General features: G+C 47.2%; 1 protein-coding gene and 1 long non-coding RNA gene across 5 annotated transcripts in view; one reads left to right on the forward strand and one right to left on the reverse strand.

The window, feature by feature from the left end:
• The window catches only part of PHACTR1 (phosphatase and actin regulator 1), a gene marked incomplete at its 5' end in the record, with an annotated part of 541,508 nt that extends 538,670 nt beyond the window's left edge, over window positions 1-2,838 (forward strand). For 3 of the 4 annotated variants that reach the window (XM_082662612.1, XM_082662614.1, XM_082662611.1), the window contains one exon: window positions 1,821-1,985. In XM_082662612.1, the coding sequence (XP_082518738.1) occupies window positions 1,821-1,964 (144 nt within the window). In that variant the 3' untranslated portion in view covers window positions 1,965-1,985. Of the gene's footprint in view, window positions 1-1,820; window positions 1,986-2,715 lie in introns of those variants that run through there. The other variant, XM_082662613.1, reaches the window with a different exon arrangement.
• Window positions 2,839-5,616: 2,778 nt separating this feature from the next.
• On the reverse strand, window positions 5,617-8,698 carry LOC309827792. The gene is made up of 4 exons (XR_014297249.1): window positions 8,523-8,698; window positions 8,079-8,168; window positions 6,815-6,977; window positions 5,617-5,737 (listed from the first exon to the last, which is right to left on the reverse strand). It is a non-coding gene; the product is annotated as an uncharacterized lncRNA (long non-coding RNA).
• Between the last annotated feature and the right edge of the window lie 10,786 nt (window positions 8,699-19,484).

The raw sequence follows: 19,484 nt of genomic DNA on the forward strand, positions 1-19,484 counted from the left end.
AGCCGTAGGTGAGGACATGAAACGATGATTGTGCTGGAGCATAGCGCTCTGGGATCAGGCTGGATAGAGAATACAAAGTACTGAACACAGTGCTTGGCACACAGTGCACGTTAATGATCACAGTAACAAGAATACGGTCAACTATCGTGTGACCATTAAAATGTTTACAAATAACTTTATCTTAGGAAGAAACACTTGTGTTATTACATTTTTATTGGAAGGGTACAGAGTGTGTATCTTTAATATAAAATACGCACAAAGAGGACTGTAAAGAGAAATACCATAGTATTTAGAGTTACGAGTCTTCCAGAATGTATCCACCTGCTTTACTGTTGCTGGACAGCGCTGCTGTGATGAAAATGCTGCTATGAACGTTCTTTTTCCATGTCTTTTCATTCACGAGTGCACACGTTTCTGCTGAGGTTGAATCTAGAAGCAGAATATGTGTGTCCTGCAGTGTGGAGAGGGTTCGCTGCTTTAGTAGTAATGCCAAAGAGTGTCCCAAAGTGATTGTATGAATTTACATGCTCACCAGCAGCTTATGAGAGTTCTCATCGTTGCCTATTTCGGTGAACACGTGGTATCATCTTAGCCCTTTTGGGTGGGTGTGTAGTGGTTTCTCAGGACGGTTAGTTGCATTTCCCTGTTTTCTGATGAGCTCAAGCCCCTTTGCATATGTTGACTGGCCTTTTGTGAATGTCTGTTCAAGTACCTTGCCCATTTTCTCACGCATTACTTTTATAATCATAAAAATTCTCACATACACAAAAACAAGAAGTATTAAATTGCTTTCTGCCTTGCCCTTAATCTTACTTATACAAGCAGTCTGACTGAGGGGTGGCATCTTAACTGGCTCTCCAAAAATGGACGACCAACTTGAAGTAGAAATTGTTTTATCTGTTCCTTTCTAGAGATGCCTATCATTTTATAAATTATTATTTATGCACTTATGTCTTCTGTTAGACTGTTAACTCTCAAACAGTGGCAACTTTTCTGATTCCTCTTTGCATAATACACCTAGCACAGTACAACTGCACACAATAGAAGTTTTTTGGATGAATGGAAAAAAAAGACTTTTCCATCCTCAGACTCTCCGTGCCCTGATTATCTTCCCATCAAAGCACGTATCAACCTTAGAAAGAGCTATGGGAATGGGCCCACGTTTAAATTTTCAGCCCCGAGGAAGAGGTAAGGTTTTCTCCAACCCCAGACGTTCTTTTGCTCCGGTCCTCCTTCCGCCTTCTCGGTGGCCCCAGACGATGGCCACATCTGTGACTGTGAGGACGAGGTCATTCAGGTTTATCTCATGCGTGTTTGAGGTTATTCAAAACACATTCCATACCCTCCATGGTGAAATATATCACCTCAGAGTCAACAGACTTGTAAAGGAGCCAAGGCTTCATGAGTCAAAGGGAAAGGGGGCAGCTGGCCGTCACCCCTTCGTTTGGTTGGGGAATTTCACACACCTCCTCTAGAAGTATCCATCCTGAGGCGTCGCTGTGCCTCTGATGAGCTTAGATTCACCAAAGAAAGATATGTGCACTCAGGACCCAGGAGTGTGGGCCAGGTGGAAGGGCCCTCGCGCTGCCCAGGTGGAACAGCTCTGGGCAGGATCCCAAATCGGAGTGCTCGCAACTTAGATTTAGGGGGACGGGACTCTGCATAGGCTCTAAAGGAGACCTCAGGTGATTTTGTTTCTCCCGGTGGAAGAATCCGTTTTGTGCACGTGTATGTCTTTGTCGAAGAAAGAAAGCATAGGAATAAAAGAAGGTGAGCTGCTTTCCATCCTCTGCACTCTCATGGGCTTCTCTTCCTTGCAGGCTGCCATTCGGAAGGAGCTCAATGAATTTAAAAGCACTGAAATGGAAGTTCACGAATTGAGTAGACATTTAACAAGGTTAGTATCAAGTGGGTTTGTTTTCCCCTCCAATTATAACATTTACCCGCAAACTGAGCTATCCTAGCTGCTTCTGGAGGACAAGTGGTGAGGTGGGTGCAGTGGGGGGAGAAGATAAAAGAAAGAGCTACGTGAGGATCCACGTGTTCCACTGTGGTTTCTCAAAGTAAGGGAAGGAGCAGGAAAGGCCCAGGCTGAACGCAGCCTTCTCAAAGCCTAGTTTTTAACTCATTCAAACTGAAGATCTGCTAAATGCCAGACCACCAACATGGTGGGTAGTTATGAGAACATAAGCTGAGGAGAAAAGATCACTTGCCAATGTACAGCCAGTCAGCGGAGACCAAACTAGGATAAAGTACCGAATCCACATGGGACTTGGGAAGCGGGATCACGCCTGATTCCATGTCGTTCTCCCAGACAGTCGTGTGTGATGCTACCTGGGGAAACTGAAGCACAGAGAGATAGGAGGGGCTTATACAAGGTCACAGGGCTAGTCAGCGACGGAGCCGCTGACTGAGTTCTTCTGACCCTCTCCTTGGGCGAACATCTGGAGAAACAGTGCCTGACTCGGAGACGCGAGGCTGGGGTCCCCACCTTGCTGCTGAGTCCTTGCCTGGGCTGAGGGCCGGGAGCTCCAGGCTAAACTTCTCCAAAACCAGAGGTGAACTCGGTGGGCCTACAGTTCTTGAGGGGTCCTGTGGAGAGTTAAGCCTCCCCGTGGCTGTCAGAAACAAGGAATTCGAGGATGGAGATCTGGAGTGTCCAATCCGACACCTTTCGCAGCCCCCGGGTCTTGATTGAATTATTTGTTTTCCTAGGTTTCACCGACCTTAACAGTCGAATTCCTCTTGAGTGCTATGCTGTCTTCAAAACATAAGTTTATAAGAACCATAAGTGCTGGTATTTATTCACTTCCCCATTACGATGTAAATCTTCTGAACGACCTTTTTTTAAAAGAAGAAAAGGAAAAGGAAACACAAGCAGGATGGCGATGGTTACGGCTCCGTGGTCAGAGGTGCTGGTGCCACTGCTGATAAGGGACTGTGCCCTGCCCCGGGCAGGGCCGAGGACACCGGAGACTTTCCAGCACTAGGAGAAGCCCTGGGCCTCTCCGGCCAGGCTGGCAGGTACCACGTTTGTTCAGGCTCCGGCAAGCCTTAGGCGACAGACACTTTGGAGGCAGAGTCCAAGGAAAGCCGAGGCGGTGGATCTGGCCTGGGATGACTGTGCAAAGCGGGCGAGCCGGCTGGCCTTCTAGACTTGGCCAGATACACTGGCTCCAGGTGTGCCATGTGGTTTGGGGGGCCCTGAGGCGGCGGCTGCTGAGGGAGCAGCGTCCTCCTCTCCCTCCAGCTATCACCCAGGCCGTGAACTGAAGGGAGAGCCCTTTTCTGGGGGAGCCTGTGGCTGACAGTGCGTGCTCCAGGCCTGGAAGGCTGGCACGAGCGCCTGTCCTGTCCCCTCAGGCTGAGCCGGGCTGCCTTCCAGGAAGCTCTGGTTTAGAAGGGGAAAGTTGTCAGTAGCAAAGCCCGGTGTCACGGGTGATCTTACGCATACCAACAGCCACGGGCGGCGTGGTGGGATCACACGTGTGAGCATGAGCCCCCTTTTGAGGGCATAAAGGCTGGGGTGACAAACTGCTTGGCCCATGTTCTTCATTTTCTCTGCGTGCCCCAGGGCTGGTGACCGGGTGGCTTGGCTGTTAATGGCCCTTGAGTCGAGGACCGATGCCTGCAGGCCAGAAACCATTCCTGAAAGGCTGAATTTCCAGCCGCTGGTGGACTGGTCCTCCAGAACCACCTGAGGGCCTTCCAGGCTTGCTTTGCACTGAAGAGTCTGTGCAGAAGCCCCAGCGCTGGGCAGACGCCAGCCATACCTGCTGTGCTGGACCTTCCATGCCTGCTTCTCCGGGGAGCAGCCTTCCTCTCCCCCTTGATGCTGGTGAGGGTGACTGGAGATGTATCTCTGACCACCCTCCTCTCTCGGGACCACAGGAAAGCAGCGGTGACAGGGTAGGTGAGGGTAGGATGTGCAGTGGAGGAGGGGCCTCTCCAAACCCTGACTGCGCTCTGAAGGAGGCCGCTTGAGCTGCTTCCGGTTTCCTTCCTGATGGAGCCTGTAGGGCCCTCAGCCGTGCAGCTCTGCCTGGCGTCCTGCCGTGATCCTGTAGGTCCTACCAGCTCTCCCAGTGACGGCTTGCTCCCCGCCACAGAGGCCCAGGCTTTAGAAAGATGCCAAGCTTGGGCTTCACAAAAAAAGAGTTAACTGGTCCCCACCCCAAAACGCGTGGGATCAATTTACTCTTGGGCCCCACAGCCATGGGTGAGGCCAGTTCCTTTTCCGCTGGCGCTCACGGCCCCTGTGGCCGGCATCACCGTGCACTTGGCAGGGAGCTTGGGGCAGCGTTCCAGGCAGTGCCCGCCGGCTCGTGCCAAGCTGGTGCACGCTTTCCTCGCAGCGCCTGGCGCCCAGCCCCAGGAGGACGTGTCACCCCATCCTTTTTTCTCTGAATGGTGAATCCGCATAGCTACGGCCGTGGGTGGGGTGACTGATTCAGGGAAGATGCGGCCAGGGCTGTAGCGTGGCTGTAAATGGCGTCTTCCCGAAAGGCTTACTGACCTTTGAAAGTGCAGGTGGCACGCCGAGGGACGTGGGGCTCTGCCGTGTACCTCCTCCGCGGTGGGCGCGTCTTCCAGGCTGAGGTGCCCGCCGGGCCAGGATCTGAGTCTGGGCTTCCTGTGGCTCGCGGTGGCCTGGAGCGACAGTCAGCCTGCCCCTGGCCCAGGAGCGAGTCCTAAGGGACCTCACTCCGCTGCCTGGACGCCTCGCAGAGGCCAGTGGCTTCTCTGCTGGCCTTGGTTCCGGACCTTTCAGATTCCCCGGGAACACGATGCCTAAATCGAGTTCCCCGCAGCTAGCCAGCGGTCCCGGGTTCCCGCCCAAAGTGCCCTACGGTTGTAGCCACTTTGTGCATGGAAGAAACTGAACGCAGTTTCCACTTCTCCTCCTGCAGGGCAGCCTTGTCCCGAAGTAACTCCCTGCAAGTGGAAGGGTGCCCCTCCCGTGTCACCACCCGCGAGCTGGGCTCTTCCAAGCCCGCTGTAAGCAGCTCAGCAACTTCCGTAGGTCACAGGATGAGCCCTCTGCTGTCTTTCCTTCCTTGAAATCTTGAGGTCTTTATAGAAATCTATCCAAATTTCCTTTTTGCCACATTGTTATGACAATTGAAAAATGTGTTTCTTTCTTTCCAAGATGACGATTCCATATTAAGGGGGAAAGAGAAGATGGGCTGGCTGGTTTACAAAGCATCCCTTTTCTGGAAAAGCTGCAGTTAGAGCCTTTTTCATTTGCATTAGCATCAGAAGAAAAACGTTGAGATTTCTCAAAACGTTCCCCTCTCGAAATCAAATCGCCCAAAGTCCCCACCCCATCCATGACGGAAGAGACGGCCATCAGCCTACTTACTGTTTCGAAATTGTTGATATTTTCCTCCCCAAAGGCCCTCAAAGCTCTGTAAAACTTTAGCCTTTATGTCAGATTAGAGAAACCAAACGACGTGACGGTTGATGTGATGAAAACCTCCGAGCTTATTTTTCTCCTGCTTATCAACGTGTATTTATATTTGCCGAATGAAAATCATGGTGTGTGCTTCGGTGAATGGAATTTCAGGCTCTCCCTGTGCACAGCCAGTGGGCGAAGGTCACCTTAAACAACTTTTTCTTCCCAGTTGTCTGTTGATCCCCAAACCGGTTGCTTTTTTCCAGTTGCTTCCCGGGTGTCTGTACATAGTTTGTCTTTGTATCAGAGCACTCTCCTGTGTTCTGCTGTAACAGCCACCGGCTGTACGAGGAAGACAGTGTGAATAGAACACAAATTAAACTGGATCTCTATGGCCTAGGTTTTGTACATACAGAAACTGCATGGTATTTAAATTATTGTTTGTCTCTAATGATGTATGCAGTTTCTTTAAAAACAAACCAAAAAAAAAAAGTCTTAAAAACAAATCATTTCCTTGACTCCTGTGTTGTTTTATCGACCACCAGCAGGAACCACCGAAAATTCTTGGTTTGGCTGGGGTAGGGGTCGGGGGAAGGGGTAGGTCAGCGCATCGGCACAACAGCAAGTTATGAGGACACAGAACCAGCTCATGTTATTTGGTGTTATCGGTGAAGGAAGGACTGTTGGACACAAATAACTTTCTAGATGAGTCCTAGCGTACCAAAGTTTTTTTCTTCCGAACTTCTAAAGAATATCTAAATGTATTTACCAACTTTCTGTCCTTTAGTAACCTGGGAATGATGAATATAAGTTACTGCCCCGAGGGAAGGCCCCAGGCAGCTTTGTTCTTTGAGTACTTACGTCTGCCCCCTTTCTTGAGCAACCTGAGAATTTGCTTTATAGGACAAAGACCTTCTCTGCTCAACCTTTTGGTCCTGTCTTGTCTTTTTGAAGGTTTTAGGGGAAGCAAGAAGGGCTGCAGTGCTTGCTGGCTGCGTTTTAGGTGGTGGGATTGTTGATAATATGCCCTTGGTCTGGTAACCTAGGAAGGTGGCTCTGGGAAAGAGGACCTGGCACAGCGCCGTTCCCCTGCGCCACTGCCAGGAAGCACCTGGGCGTCCTTTCAAAGCGCAGATGCTGACTCCGAGGTCTAGGTGGGCCTGGGATTCTGCATTTCCAACTAGCTCCCGGGCCATGCTGATGGCCCTGGTCCAGGAATCACACTTCTGAGCAGCAAGGGCGTGGGAGATCAATCCAATGGGAACCACCTTCCCTGTGCCTGGGAATCACCAGCCTCAGAAGATCGGCGTGACCACTCCTTGTAACAAGCGGGGTGCACTGTTTTCTTTGCTGAGCAGCAGCGGCAAAGCCCTATTGGGGGGTCCGTGTGACTGCATCACAGTCTGCGCAAGCTCTCACCTGTGCAGGAAGAGGGACGCCAAGCTGGCGGGGCCACAGCAGAGGGCGGCAGCAAGCGGTTTACAGAAAGGATTGCAGGTTGCAGGCTAAGAGCTTCTTCATCATTCTGCCGTCTCCTCACTCCAGAATTCTCGACCTTAAGTCAGAACTTGACTGCAGCTGCCTAGGGGAGTGAAAGGACTAGAATAAGAACAGCTCCAACAGGCTCTGGCCTGCAACACAGAAGGAAACTGGCCATCATCCTAAGAGAAAGCTCTTTACGAAGAAGGTCATGGCTACACGTTCTCAACAGGTAGAGGACCTGGTGTGTCCACCCTTGGATCATCGTATGACGAAGTGGTGGCCCTGCCACGACATCTAACTGGACAATTTTGGCCAAGTCACTTAATTTCTCTGGGCATCAATGTCCTCCTCTGGAAAGTGGGGACACTGAACTAGGTGTCCTGTAGTGTCCTTTAGGACATCAGCTTTCTAAGATTTGGGTTTATCTGAATTTTTCAAACACTAAACTTAGTCTTTAGCAAAGAGTAAGCTTTGGGTAAGTCCTGCTGGGGAAGGCTCTCGGAGAACAGCTTGGATGCCACACCTGCCACCCCTCCCTGCCTTGGGCTGGCCTCCTGGAGGGCTGCTTGGCACTGGGACCTGCGCTGTCTCACGTGTCTTCGTGGGGGCTTGTCCCAAAGCTGCTGTCAACCCGATTATGCCGTCCCGCCTCCCCCTTCCTCTGGGCAAAGCATCCTGGAGGGGCTTGTAGGCTTGAGCAGTGATGCTTAAGAAACGGCCCACTGTCCCCTACAGTGCCCCCAAGTTCAAGGGCACCTCAGATGTGGGTACTTACCCCTGATTATTAATGCAAAGGACGAGTTTGATGCTGGGAACGTTTCCTGGCTGGCTCCACGGGGCCTAAGTGCTGTCCTGGCCTCAGATGACTCCATGTCTACAGCTACCACTCAGATCCACCCTGAGCTCCTGACCCAGGTGTCCAAATGTCACAGAGCAGCAGTGTGGGTCAAATCGATGCCCTGGGCTCAAATTCTGGCTCTTCCACCCCTTACTAGCTGTGCAGCTTTGGACAAGTTACTTAATCTCACTGTGCCTCGGCTTCCTCATCTGTAAAATGGGAATAATGGCACCTGTTTCTAGCCTGGCAGGATTAAATATGCGTAAGGTGCTCAGCACAGGGTCTGACACAGAGTTAGGCCTCACTGCATGTTAGCTCTCGAGGACTTGGCCGAATGGCAGAGCGGGAAGACGCTGAGCTCACCTCCTCTCGTGGGCACAACAAAATTACAACTGTTTGCAGAGCCACTGCTGATGAGAGAGACTGGAATCTAGCAGAAAAGATCTTCTACCACTAAAGATATAAAGAAAGAACCACAAAAAGACGGTTAGGAGGGGCAGGGGCAGGTTTAGCCAAGACCCACACCCCAGGGTGGGCAGCCCACAGAAGGAAGGATACTTATAATGGCAGAGGTTCTCCCCGAGAAGTGAGGGGTCCGAGCCCTACATCAGGCTTCCCACCCTGGGAGTCCTGCACCAGGAAGACAAGCCCCCAGAACGTTTGGCTTTGAAGGCCAGCACGCTGACTTTGAGGAGAGCCAGGGGGCCATGGGAAATAGACTCCAATTGTAAAGGGTGCTCACAGAATCTCACACGTCAGGACCCAGGGAAGAAGCGGTAATTTGAAAGCAGCCTGAGTCAGACCCACCTGCTGATCTTGGAGAGCCTTCCAGAAAGGCAGGAGGCAACTGGAACTCACACTGGGGTCACAGACACTGTGGCAGCCATTTTTGGGAGCTTGTCTACCAGGAGAACACCAGAGCTGGCAAGCACCATTTTGGAATCCTCTCTAGCTTCTTAGCACCAGCTTCTTAGCACCAGCTTCTTAGCACCAGCTTCTTAGCTGCTCTGCCAGTCAGCCTGTCAGGAATAGCACTGGGACACCTCAGGCCACGCAACTAACAGCGTGGGGATACAGACCCACCCACCAGCAGGGCTGCTGCCTTAGGACCCCCTGAGCCCACAGCTGCCCAGGGACACAGCCCTGTCCAGAGGGCCCAAGAACTAACCCCATACACAGTGTGCCAACACTAGCCCTGGGACCCACCCACCAGTGGGCCAGCACCAGCTCCAGGACCCCCAATCCCTGCAGCCGGACACCAGGATCCAGCTCTGCCCACCAGACTGCCAACACTAACCCCAGGACCAGCCCCACACACCAGGACCCCCTGGGGCATGGCCCTGCCCACCAGCAGGTCAACACTAGATCTGGGAACCCCAGTCCCCACCCCCAGAACGCAGCTCTGCCCACCAGTGGGCCAGCCCTAGCCCCAGGACACTCTGAGATTCCACAGCCAACTGTCTCAGGACCCAGCCCTACCAACCAGCAGCCTGGCAACGAACTGGACCAGGGGCCAGCCGTACCTACTAGACTGCCAGCAGCAGTCAGCTGACCACAACAGGAGAACCCAGGCAGCCCACATAGGGGGCACCCCTACAGCATACATACAGCTCTGCTGACCAGAGGTGAGTGCACTGCTGGGATGCACAGGACGTCTCCTACAAAAGGCCACTTCTCCAGGGTCAGAAAATGTAACCAACCTACCAGATACATAGAAATAAAAACAGCAAATTAGGCAAAATGAGGAAACAGAGGAATGTGTTACAAGTGAAGGAACAAGATAAAACCACAGAAGAAGTAAGTGAAGTGGAGACAGACAGTCTAGCCAATAAAGGTTCAAGGTAATGATCACAAGGACGATCAAACAGCTCAGGAGAAGAACGGATGAAAACAGATACAGAAGTTAGAAGTTTCGAACAAAGAGTCAGAAAATACAGAGAAGAGCCAAACAGATGAATACAATAACTGAACCTAAAAATACAGTAGAAGGAATCAACAGCAGATTAAACGATAGAGAGGAACAAATTAGTGACCCACAAGACAATAGTGGAAATCACCGAGGTGGAACAGAAAAAAAGAGTAAAAAGAAACGAGGACAATTTCAGAGACCTCTGGGACAACATCAAGCATGCTAACATTTGCATTATAGGACTCCCAGAAGGAGGGGGGGGAGAGAGAGAGAAAGGGGCGGAGAACATATCTGAAGACATAGTAGCTAAAAACTTGCTTAACTTGGGAAAGGAAATAGACGTCCACCTTCAAGAAGCACAGGACCAAACCAAAGAGGATCATACCAAGACACATTGTGATTAAAATGGTAAAAATTAAAAATAAAGAGAATATTAAAAGGAAAATGAAACAACTTATGTACCAGGGAACTCCCATAAGGCTATCAGCTGACTTTTCAGCAGAAACTCTGCATGCCAGAAGGGAGTGGCATAATATATTTAAAAGGATGAAAGGGAAAAAACCTATAATGAAGAGCACTCTACCCAGCAAGGCTTTCATTCAGATTTGATGTAGAGATCAAAAGTTACACAGACAAGCAGGGCTTCCCTGGTGGCACAGTGGTTGAGAGTCCGCCTGCCAATGCAGGGGACACAGGTTCGTGCCCCGGTCCGGGAAGATCCCACATGCCGTGGTGCGGCTGGGCCCGTGAGCCATGGCTGCTGAGCCTGTGCGTCCAGAGCCTGTGCTCCACCATGGGAGAGGCCACAACAGCGAGAGGCCCGCGTACCGCCAAAAAAAAAAAAAAAAAGTTAACACAGACAAGCAAAAGATAAAAAGAGTTCAGCAAAAGATAAAAAGAGTTCAGCACCACCAAACCAACTTTACAAGAAATGTTAAGGGACTTCTCTAAGCGAAAAAGAAAAAGCCACAACTAGAAACATGAAAATTATGAATGGTAAAAGCTGATTGGTAAAGGCAGTACAGTAAAGGTAGTGAATCAACCACATGTAAAGCTAGTAGGAAGGTTAAAAGACAAAAGTAGTAAAATCATCTATATCTGTGATAAGTAGTTAGGGGGATACAAAAAGTTGTAAAATATGATGCCAAAAAAAAGTAAGTGTGGGAGGAGGGGAGTAAAAATGCAGGGTTGTTAAAATGTATTTGAAATTAAGAGATCAGCAATGTAATTACATATATACATATAGATTGCTATATATAAACCACATGGTAACCACAAACCAAAAATCTATAATAGATACACACAAAAGAGACAGGAATCCAAACATAACACTATAGGTAGTCATCAAATCACAAGGGAAGAGAATAAAACAAAAAAGAACTACAAGAACAGCCCCAAAACAATTAAGAGAACGGCAATAAGTACATACCTATCAATAATTACTTTTAACTGTAAATGGATTAAATGCTCCAATTAAAAGACAGAGTGTTTCAATGGATACAAAAACAATACCTGTATATATGCTGCCTACAGAGACTGACTTCAGATCTAAAGACACACAGACTGAAAGTGAGGGGATGGGAAGAGATATTCCATGCAAATGGAAATGAGAAGAAAGCCAGGTAAACAATCCTTATATCAAAGTACTGCACCAGTTTACATAGTGACATGCTAGGCCACAAAACAAGTTTCAGTAAATTTAAGAAAAATGAAATTCGTATCAAGCATCTTTTCTGACCACAATGCTATGAGGTTAGAAATCAAGAAAAGAACTGCAAAAAAAACCACAAACACTTGGAGTCTAAAACAATATTCTACTAAACTAACAGTGGATTACTGAAGGAAAAAAAATCAAAAAATACCCAGAGACAAATCAAAATGTAACACAGCAATCCAAAAATCTATGGGATGCAGCAAAAGCGGTTATAAAAGGGATGTTTATAGTGATACACGTCTACCTCAGGAAACAAAAATCTCAAACAACCTAGCCTTACACATAAAGGAACTAGAAAAAGAACAAACTAAACCCAAAGTTAGTAGAATGAAAAAAATCAAAGATCAGAGCAGAAATAAATGAAATAGAGACTAAAAAACAATAGAAGAGATCAATGAACCTAAGAGCCAATTCTTTGAAAAGATAAAATTGATAAACCTTTAGCCAAACTCATCAAGAAAGAGGGCCCAAATCAATAAAATCAGAAATGAAAAAGAAGTTACAACCTATAAACAGAAATACAAATGATCATAAGAGATTACTATGAACAACTATACACCAATAAAGTGAACAATCTAGAAGCAATTGACAAATTCCTAGAAATGTACACTCTCCTAAGAATGAACAAAAAATAAAAAATATGAACAGACCAATTACCAGAAATGAAATTAATAAAAAACTCCCAATAAACAAAAGTCCAGGACCAGATGGCTTCACAAACACTTAGAGAAGAGTTAACACCTGTCCTTCTCAAACTATACCAAAAAATTGCAGAGGAAGGAATGCTTCTGAACTCATTCTGTTAGGCCAGCATTGCCCTGATTCCAAAGCCAGAAAAGATATCACAAGCAAAAAAAATTACAGGCCAGTATCACTGATGAACCTAGATGCAAAAAAATCCTCAACAAAGTATATTAGCAAACTGAATTCAATATTGCATTAAAAGGATCATACATCATGATCAAGTGGGAGTTATCCCAGGGATGCAAGTATGGCTCAACATCTGAAAATCAATACGATACACGTTAACAAACTGAATAAAAATCACATGATCATCTCAACAGATGCATAAAATTCAACATTCATTTATGATTAAAAACTCTCAAAGTGGGTATAGAGGGAACATACCTCAACTTAATAAAGGCCATATATGACAAACCCACAGCTAACATCATACTCAACAGTGAAAAGCTGAAAGCATTTCCTCTAAGATCAAGGATGCCCACTCTAACTACTTTTATTCAACATAGTATTGGAAGTCCTAGCCACAGCAATTAGACCAAAAAAAATAAAAGGAATCCAGATTGGAAAGGAAGTAGTAAAACTGTCATGTTTACAGAAGACATGATACTATTACTTAGAAAATCCTAAAGATGCCACCAAAAAATAACTACAGCTCATCAATGAATTTGGCAAAGCTGCAGGATACAAGATTAATATACAGAAATCTGCTGAATTTCTATACACTAACAACAAACTGTCAAAGAGAAATTAAGAAAACAATCCCATTTATCATTGCATCAAAAAGAATAAAATACCTAGTAATAAACTGACCTAAGGAGGTAAAAAAATCTGTACTTGGGGAACTATAAAACACTGATGAAAGAAACTGAAGACAACCCAAATAGATAGATATATCGCATTCATGGATTGGAAGAACGTTGTTAAAATAATCAAAATACCCAAGGCAATCTACAGATCAAATGCAAATCCTATCAAGATACCAAGGACATTTTTCACAGAACCAGAAAAAATCTAAAATTTGAGTGGAAACATGAGAGACCCTGAATAACCAAAGAAATCTTGAGAAAGAAGAACAGAGCTGGAGGTATCACACTCCCTGATTTCAAGATATACTACAGGGACAAAGTGAGAGAGTGGCATGGACATACATATACACTACCAAATGTAAAATCGATAGCTAGTGGGAAGCAGCCGCGTAGCACAGGGAGATCAGCCCAGTGCTTTGTGACCACCTAGAGGGGTGGGATAGGGAGGGTGGGAGATCCAAGAGGGAAGAGATGTGGGGATATATGTATATGTATAGCTGATTCACTTTGTTATAAAGCAGAAACTAACACACCATTGTAAAGCAATTATAGTCCAATAAAGATGTTAACAACAAAAAAGATATACTACAAAGCTACAGTAAGCAAAACAGTATGGTACTGGCACAAAAACAGACACAGAACAGAGAGTCCAGAAATAAACCCAAGCACTTATGGTCAATCTACGACAAAGGAGGTAAGAATGTACAGTGGGGAAAAGACAGTCTCTTCAGTAAGTGTTGCTGGGAAAATAGAACAGCTACATGTAAAAGAATGAAATGAGAACATTTTCTCACACTATTTACAAAAATAAACTCAAAATGGGTTAAAAACCTAAATGTAAAACCAGAAACCATAAAACTCCTAGAAGAAAACACAGGTAGAACGCTCTTTAACATAAATTGTAGCAGTATCTTTTGGATCTGTCTCCTAAGGCAAAGGAAACAAAAGCAAAAATAAACAAATGAGACCTAATTAAACTTAAAAGCTTTTGCACAACAAAGGAAACTACTGACCAAACAAAAGGCAACCTAAGGAAGGAATGGGAGAAAATATTTGCAAATGATATGACCAGTAAGGGGTTAATATCCAAAATATATAAACAGCTCATACAGCTCAATATCAATAAAACAACCTGATTAAAAATGGGCAGAAGACCTGAATAGACATTTTTCTAAATAAGACATACAGATGGCCAACAGGCACATGAAAAGATTCTCAGTATCGCTAATCCTCAGAGTAATGCAAGTCAAAAACACAATGAGATATCACCTCACACGTGTCAGAATGACTATCATCAAAAAGATCACAAATAACAAAAGCTGGCAAGCATATAGAGGAAAGGGAACCCTAGAACAGTGTTGGTAGGAATGTAAATTGGTGTAGCCATTGTGGAAAACAGTATGGAGGTTCTTCAAAAACCTAAAAACAGAATACCATATGATCCATTAGTTCCACTCCTGGGTGTATATATGAAGAAAATGAAAACACTAATTTGAAAAGATACATGCACCCCAATCAATGTTTATAGCAGCATTATTAACAATAGCAAAGATATGGAAGCAACCTAAGTATCCATCAATAGATGAATGGATAAAGATGATATAGTATATATCTACAATGGACTGCTACTCAGCCATAAAAAAAGAATGAAATGTTGCTATTTGTAACAACATGGATGGATATGGAGGGTAACATGAAGTAAGACAGAGAAAGTCAAATGCTGTATGTTATGACTTATATGTGGAATCTAAACTTAAAAAGAAAACAAATGAATATAACAAAACAGAAAGAGACTCAGATATAGAGAACTAGTAGTTACCAGTGGGGAGAGGGAAGGGAGAAGGGGCAAGATATAGGGAGGGGATTAAGAGGTACCAAAAGTTAATTAATCTTCAAAAACATGATTCTCTTGACTACAGAAAGAAAACAGTGTCTTTAGATTTTAAACTTCAAGCTTTGCTATCGTGTTTAGCAACTATGGTTTATGACTTCCTTACAAAATAATGTAAAATTTGCAACACTAAGCAAACCTACCAAGAAACAATTATCCGTAGTTCCCCCACTGGATTTTCATATCTGAGTTATCTACCAAGTTTTATCATTTGTACTTTTCACAAAATGTTAATTTCATATGTGCTTACACTTATATTCTACTTTTTCAATTACCTTTCTTATGTGAAGTTTTTTAGTCTTTAATTTTTTTCATCTTCTATAATCCAATAAAAACTGATATTCCATAAAAAAAATTTTAAATAAATGTTAGCTCTTATGCTTGACACACGTTTCACAAGCACCTCAAACTCTGTGTCCCAGACTACCGTTTTCCTATGTTCAGACCCCACCCCTCTGCCCCAGTCCCATTCTCCTCTTATTTCCTTTTTCAGTGAATGGCATTACCTAGAAGTCACCTCCCTCCTTTCCGCTTCCAGCTGATCGTGAACACTTGCCAGTTAGTTCTAGAAGCTCTTTCACTGCTCTAATTAAGGTCCTCATCTGCCTGCATGTTCACACTCGTGGTTCTCCATACCTGTGGCTGTAGCCAGTCCAATCCTGCTGCCAGTCCTCTGGCCAAACACGAGCTTCCGCGCACCCCTCTCCTGCTTGACATCTGCAGCGGGCCCCACTATCTGACCAATAACATCCCAATCTCCAGTCCACCATCCTCGGAACCAGTGTGGCCGGTCCTCCTGCCTAGGGGTCCCGGAGCAGACCCCCATGGTGTGTGTGGCCCGGGAGCCCTGAGAGGGGGCTGGCCACGTGACCATGCTGCAGTGACCCCCTCAGGGACAGCCAGCACTAACTAGGGGCTTTGTGGACTTAAGCTTCCCTGAATAGAGTCCAAGAGAGCCTTCACTTTGATGACCTCAGAACTCTATTGAGGAGTCAGAACACTCATACATACCAAAAAAAAAAAAAAGCCACGGTATGAATGCCTAGTTGTACCCTGTGGTACCTGACTGTGGCACCCCAGTTTCCAACTGCAGCTGTCTGGGCACTTGATTCCTGTTGCCGCCACCGTCTGCAGCTCCCAAATATTAAACACTCACTGTGTACCTGGCACCGCGCTGTACCATTTTCATGCACAATTTTATTTAATCCTCACAAGGCCTCACAGCTTCCAAAGCCGAGTGTGTTCAGCTCTAAAGCATTGCTCTTAACCTCCCTGCTAGGCCGATGCATGCGTTGCTTCGCCTCCATTTTGCTGAGTTCACACTTTCTCAGCTTCCGTCCAGTTATCCCAGTTCCCTGTCTTAGGTGATACCATCACCTTCCGACACCGAGAACCACAGATCAGGAAAGATACCCACCTGCCTCCCAGCCTCCAGGTAGGGAGACGCTGTTTCCTTAACCTAGCTCTTCCTCCCCGCTCCTGTGCACTGCCTGCCTGTGTGCCCGCCAGTGGGGACCTCCCACCACCGGCCTGTCAGCCAATACTTATGACTTCCTGCGAGGAAAATGATGTCGAACGAGGCTCTTGCACAGCGTGGGTCCACCTAGCACTGTGGCAGAGACAGGAAGAGAGCAGCATGCCGCTGGGTCCACAGAGGAAGAACACATCTGACACTTAATCAGTCGTGGGTGGGCAGCCAGGCCGTTTCCTAAGTGCTGTTTTTGGTTTTAAAAATAAGTTCTGCTCTTTATGTGCCATTAATCAAAAAATGCTCTCATTTCATAATAGGAAGCCATGATCATCCAATCATGAGGTTTAACGCGAAGCAGTCTTGTTACGTGAACTCATGAATCCGTTTGCAGAGGAAGGAAAAAGTAAACCACAAAAGCAAAATTTAACTGATTCTCCTCCCAGGCTGTGACATTCAGCTAAGACGCATGCTACTCTGAGCTGGACTTGCACACACCCATTTCTTTTCTCCTCCGTAAGAGATTGCAACTTTGCATCTTGTAATTGCAGAGGTTCAGTGTTTCCTACGTGGTGAGATCATTGCTGTTTTTTTAAATTTCTTTAATTAAGCGCGCACACACACACACATGCGCACACACGAGACAAAATGATGGAAGACAGTACAAAAAATTCCATCTGTTCCTTAATTACCAGCCTGGAGCAGGATGGTTGTCATTGACACCTTGTCCAGGGCGGGTCTCACAGGGGGTCCCACGCGAGACTACATCCTTATGAGGACTGTGATTTCAGAGTCTCCACCCAGGAGGCGGCAAGCCCCGTCCCTTCAGCTACACAAATAAAGGTATTTTACACATGAGTTGGGCTTATCTCAAACTCCCCCCACCAAAGAATTAGGGTAAAGGCCTTGGCCCCGCTCCCTAGGGGGCTGGCCTCGTTCACACTATGTGCTGCCTTGACGTCTGTTCCAAGCCAGCATTAAAATGCTTCCCGTCACCCCCGCCAGCCTCAGCCCCCGCTCCAAACCCTCCCAGCCGGGGCAACACAAGAAAAGCCCCTGGTCGCAGTTTAACTGTCTTGGGTTTTCCTCAGTTCTCTCCCACTGACCTGGTTGCGACAGCCCCAGAGCGGGCAGGGCACGCCCCTGTGCTGTCCCTTCTTTCGTCCTAGAAGGTATGCACAATACCCTGCTCACGTCTCAGCTGACAGAAGCTGCTTGTGAGGAAGGGACTGGGGTGGAGGGACAGGGGCCGTGCAACGCATACTCTCCTGTCCTGGTTGCCTTTTATTCCCACGTGCACATAGCCCTTTCCCATTAAAAAGTTTAGTTACAACTATTTTTTTAAAAAGGTGGGCAGGGGATTGAAAGTACATACCTGTGCTGGTTGCCTCTGTCATCCCTGAGCAAGGAAACTGACCCATGTGGACCATGTCCACTCAGACGGACCTTGTTTCAATCATATCAAAAAATCTAGGAAGAGGCTGCAGTAAGGAAATGGCATTTTCAGACCATCTAGCGGCTGGTCGGAAAGATGGAGCCCCACATGGCCCAGCTGTGAGAGGTCCCCTCCCCAACTGCCAGCAGTCCTATTTCGGCCTCTGCTCTCCATTCTCTGTGTGCAAGGAGACAAGATGCCTCTTGATAGTTGCAGCTCATCGTAGGGATATGGTTTTTGCCCTCCAGGGACCAGCTGGCACCGTGTGAGTGGAAATAGTGCAGGTGCCCAACGTAAGGAATTGGGGTGGGCAAGAGAGGAAGATGGAGAGAGATGGCTTCAGGTCTGGAAGACGGTTGAGAGAAAGTGGCAGCAAAAAGGTGCTCTGGTTTGGATGAAGGAGGTGTGGACAGCTGTGCTGTGGTTGAAGACATCTCACTGCAGGTTCCAGGCAGCAGGAGAGTATGCACACTCACTGCTGACCCCCCAGCCCATCCGGCTGCTCCAAAGTTAGGAGCTGGGGCGCAGTCCTGTGGGTTTCAGCAGCAAAGCAGTGCTGGAGCCGAGATGCTGCCAGCCACCTCGCAGGCCTCGGCTTAAAGCTCAGGGCTGGCGGAGGAGGCCTGAGGCAGGCTTCCCAAGGGCCAGCTGAAGGCTACTCGTGCCACCCCACTTCCTCTGGGCAAAACCAGCCTCTCACTCATGCAGACGGGGCACTCAGTCCAAGCCCTTTCGGTTCCAGCAGAGGCTGCAGTGCTCCGTGGCCCTCGGGGCACCAAGGTGGGCACCTCTAATGGAAGCACTGAAAGGTGCATCAGTGCCTGCCCCCGAGCTGCACCCCTGCACGGCCCCTCGCTGCTCACATCAGCATCGGCCACTGCGGCCAGCTGGTCTTTGCATCCTCTCCTTCATCCTGAGACCCACCCCTCACCCAACACCGGCAGAGTGAGTTCTGCACCTTGCACTATGTTGGACTCTGTCATCCATCGCCCCCATTTTACAGGAGTGGGTACTGAGGTTAAAGGAACAGGATCCTACCACTAGGAAATGGCAAAGCTGAGCTGAGCACCCTGGGCTCCTGACCCTCAATCCAGTTCCCCTGCCTCTACGTGACTAGGGGATCCCACAAAGGATGCTCAGAAGAATGACAGTTTTAGACACAGATTTCAACCCGTGTCTGCCCTGCTAAACTGCACCTGCTCTGGTGGGGTCAGTTACCACTGGGTTTAGCACCCTTCACGTAATAGGAAACCTGTCAAATACTGGCTGAAACAACCGGATTTGTTTGTTTTAATGTAAAGGAAGTCTGGAGTTAAGTAGGGAAGGGCTTGTGGTACCATCAATGTGCCACAGCTCTGTTTTTTTGCCCCACCATCCTCACCATGCGACTTCCATCCTTGAGGTTGCCTCATGTCCTAAGATGGCTGCTGGAGTTCCAGTCATTCTGTATGTGTTCCAGGCAGGAAGTAAGAGGAACGGTTACCTGACCGTGGAGTAAATCCTCCGTGAATAAAAAACTTTTCTGTAAGCCCTACCTAATGACTTTGCTTCTATCACATTGTCCATTCCTCTGCATCAAGACTGGGAAATAAAGTTTTGTTAACACACTCCTGCCTCAAATAAAATTGAGGTTTGGTTAGTAAGGAAGGGGAGGATAGATATGGGTGGTTGGCTGCCACAGAGCTACTCTCAGTAACGAGCTGACTCGTGATAAGGTGAGAGTGAAACCACCTCCAGTGACCCAGAGAGGAGAGCAAATAATTCATAGGACATCTGTGTCTCACTACTGAGATTATAAGGTA

The sequence above is a fragment of the Grampus griseus genome (assembly GCF_964374135.1).
Source record: "Grampus griseus genome assembly, chromosome: 10".
Taxonomy (NCBI): domain Eukaryota; kingdom Metazoa; phylum Chordata; class Mammalia; order Artiodactyla; family Delphinidae; genus Grampus; species Grampus griseus.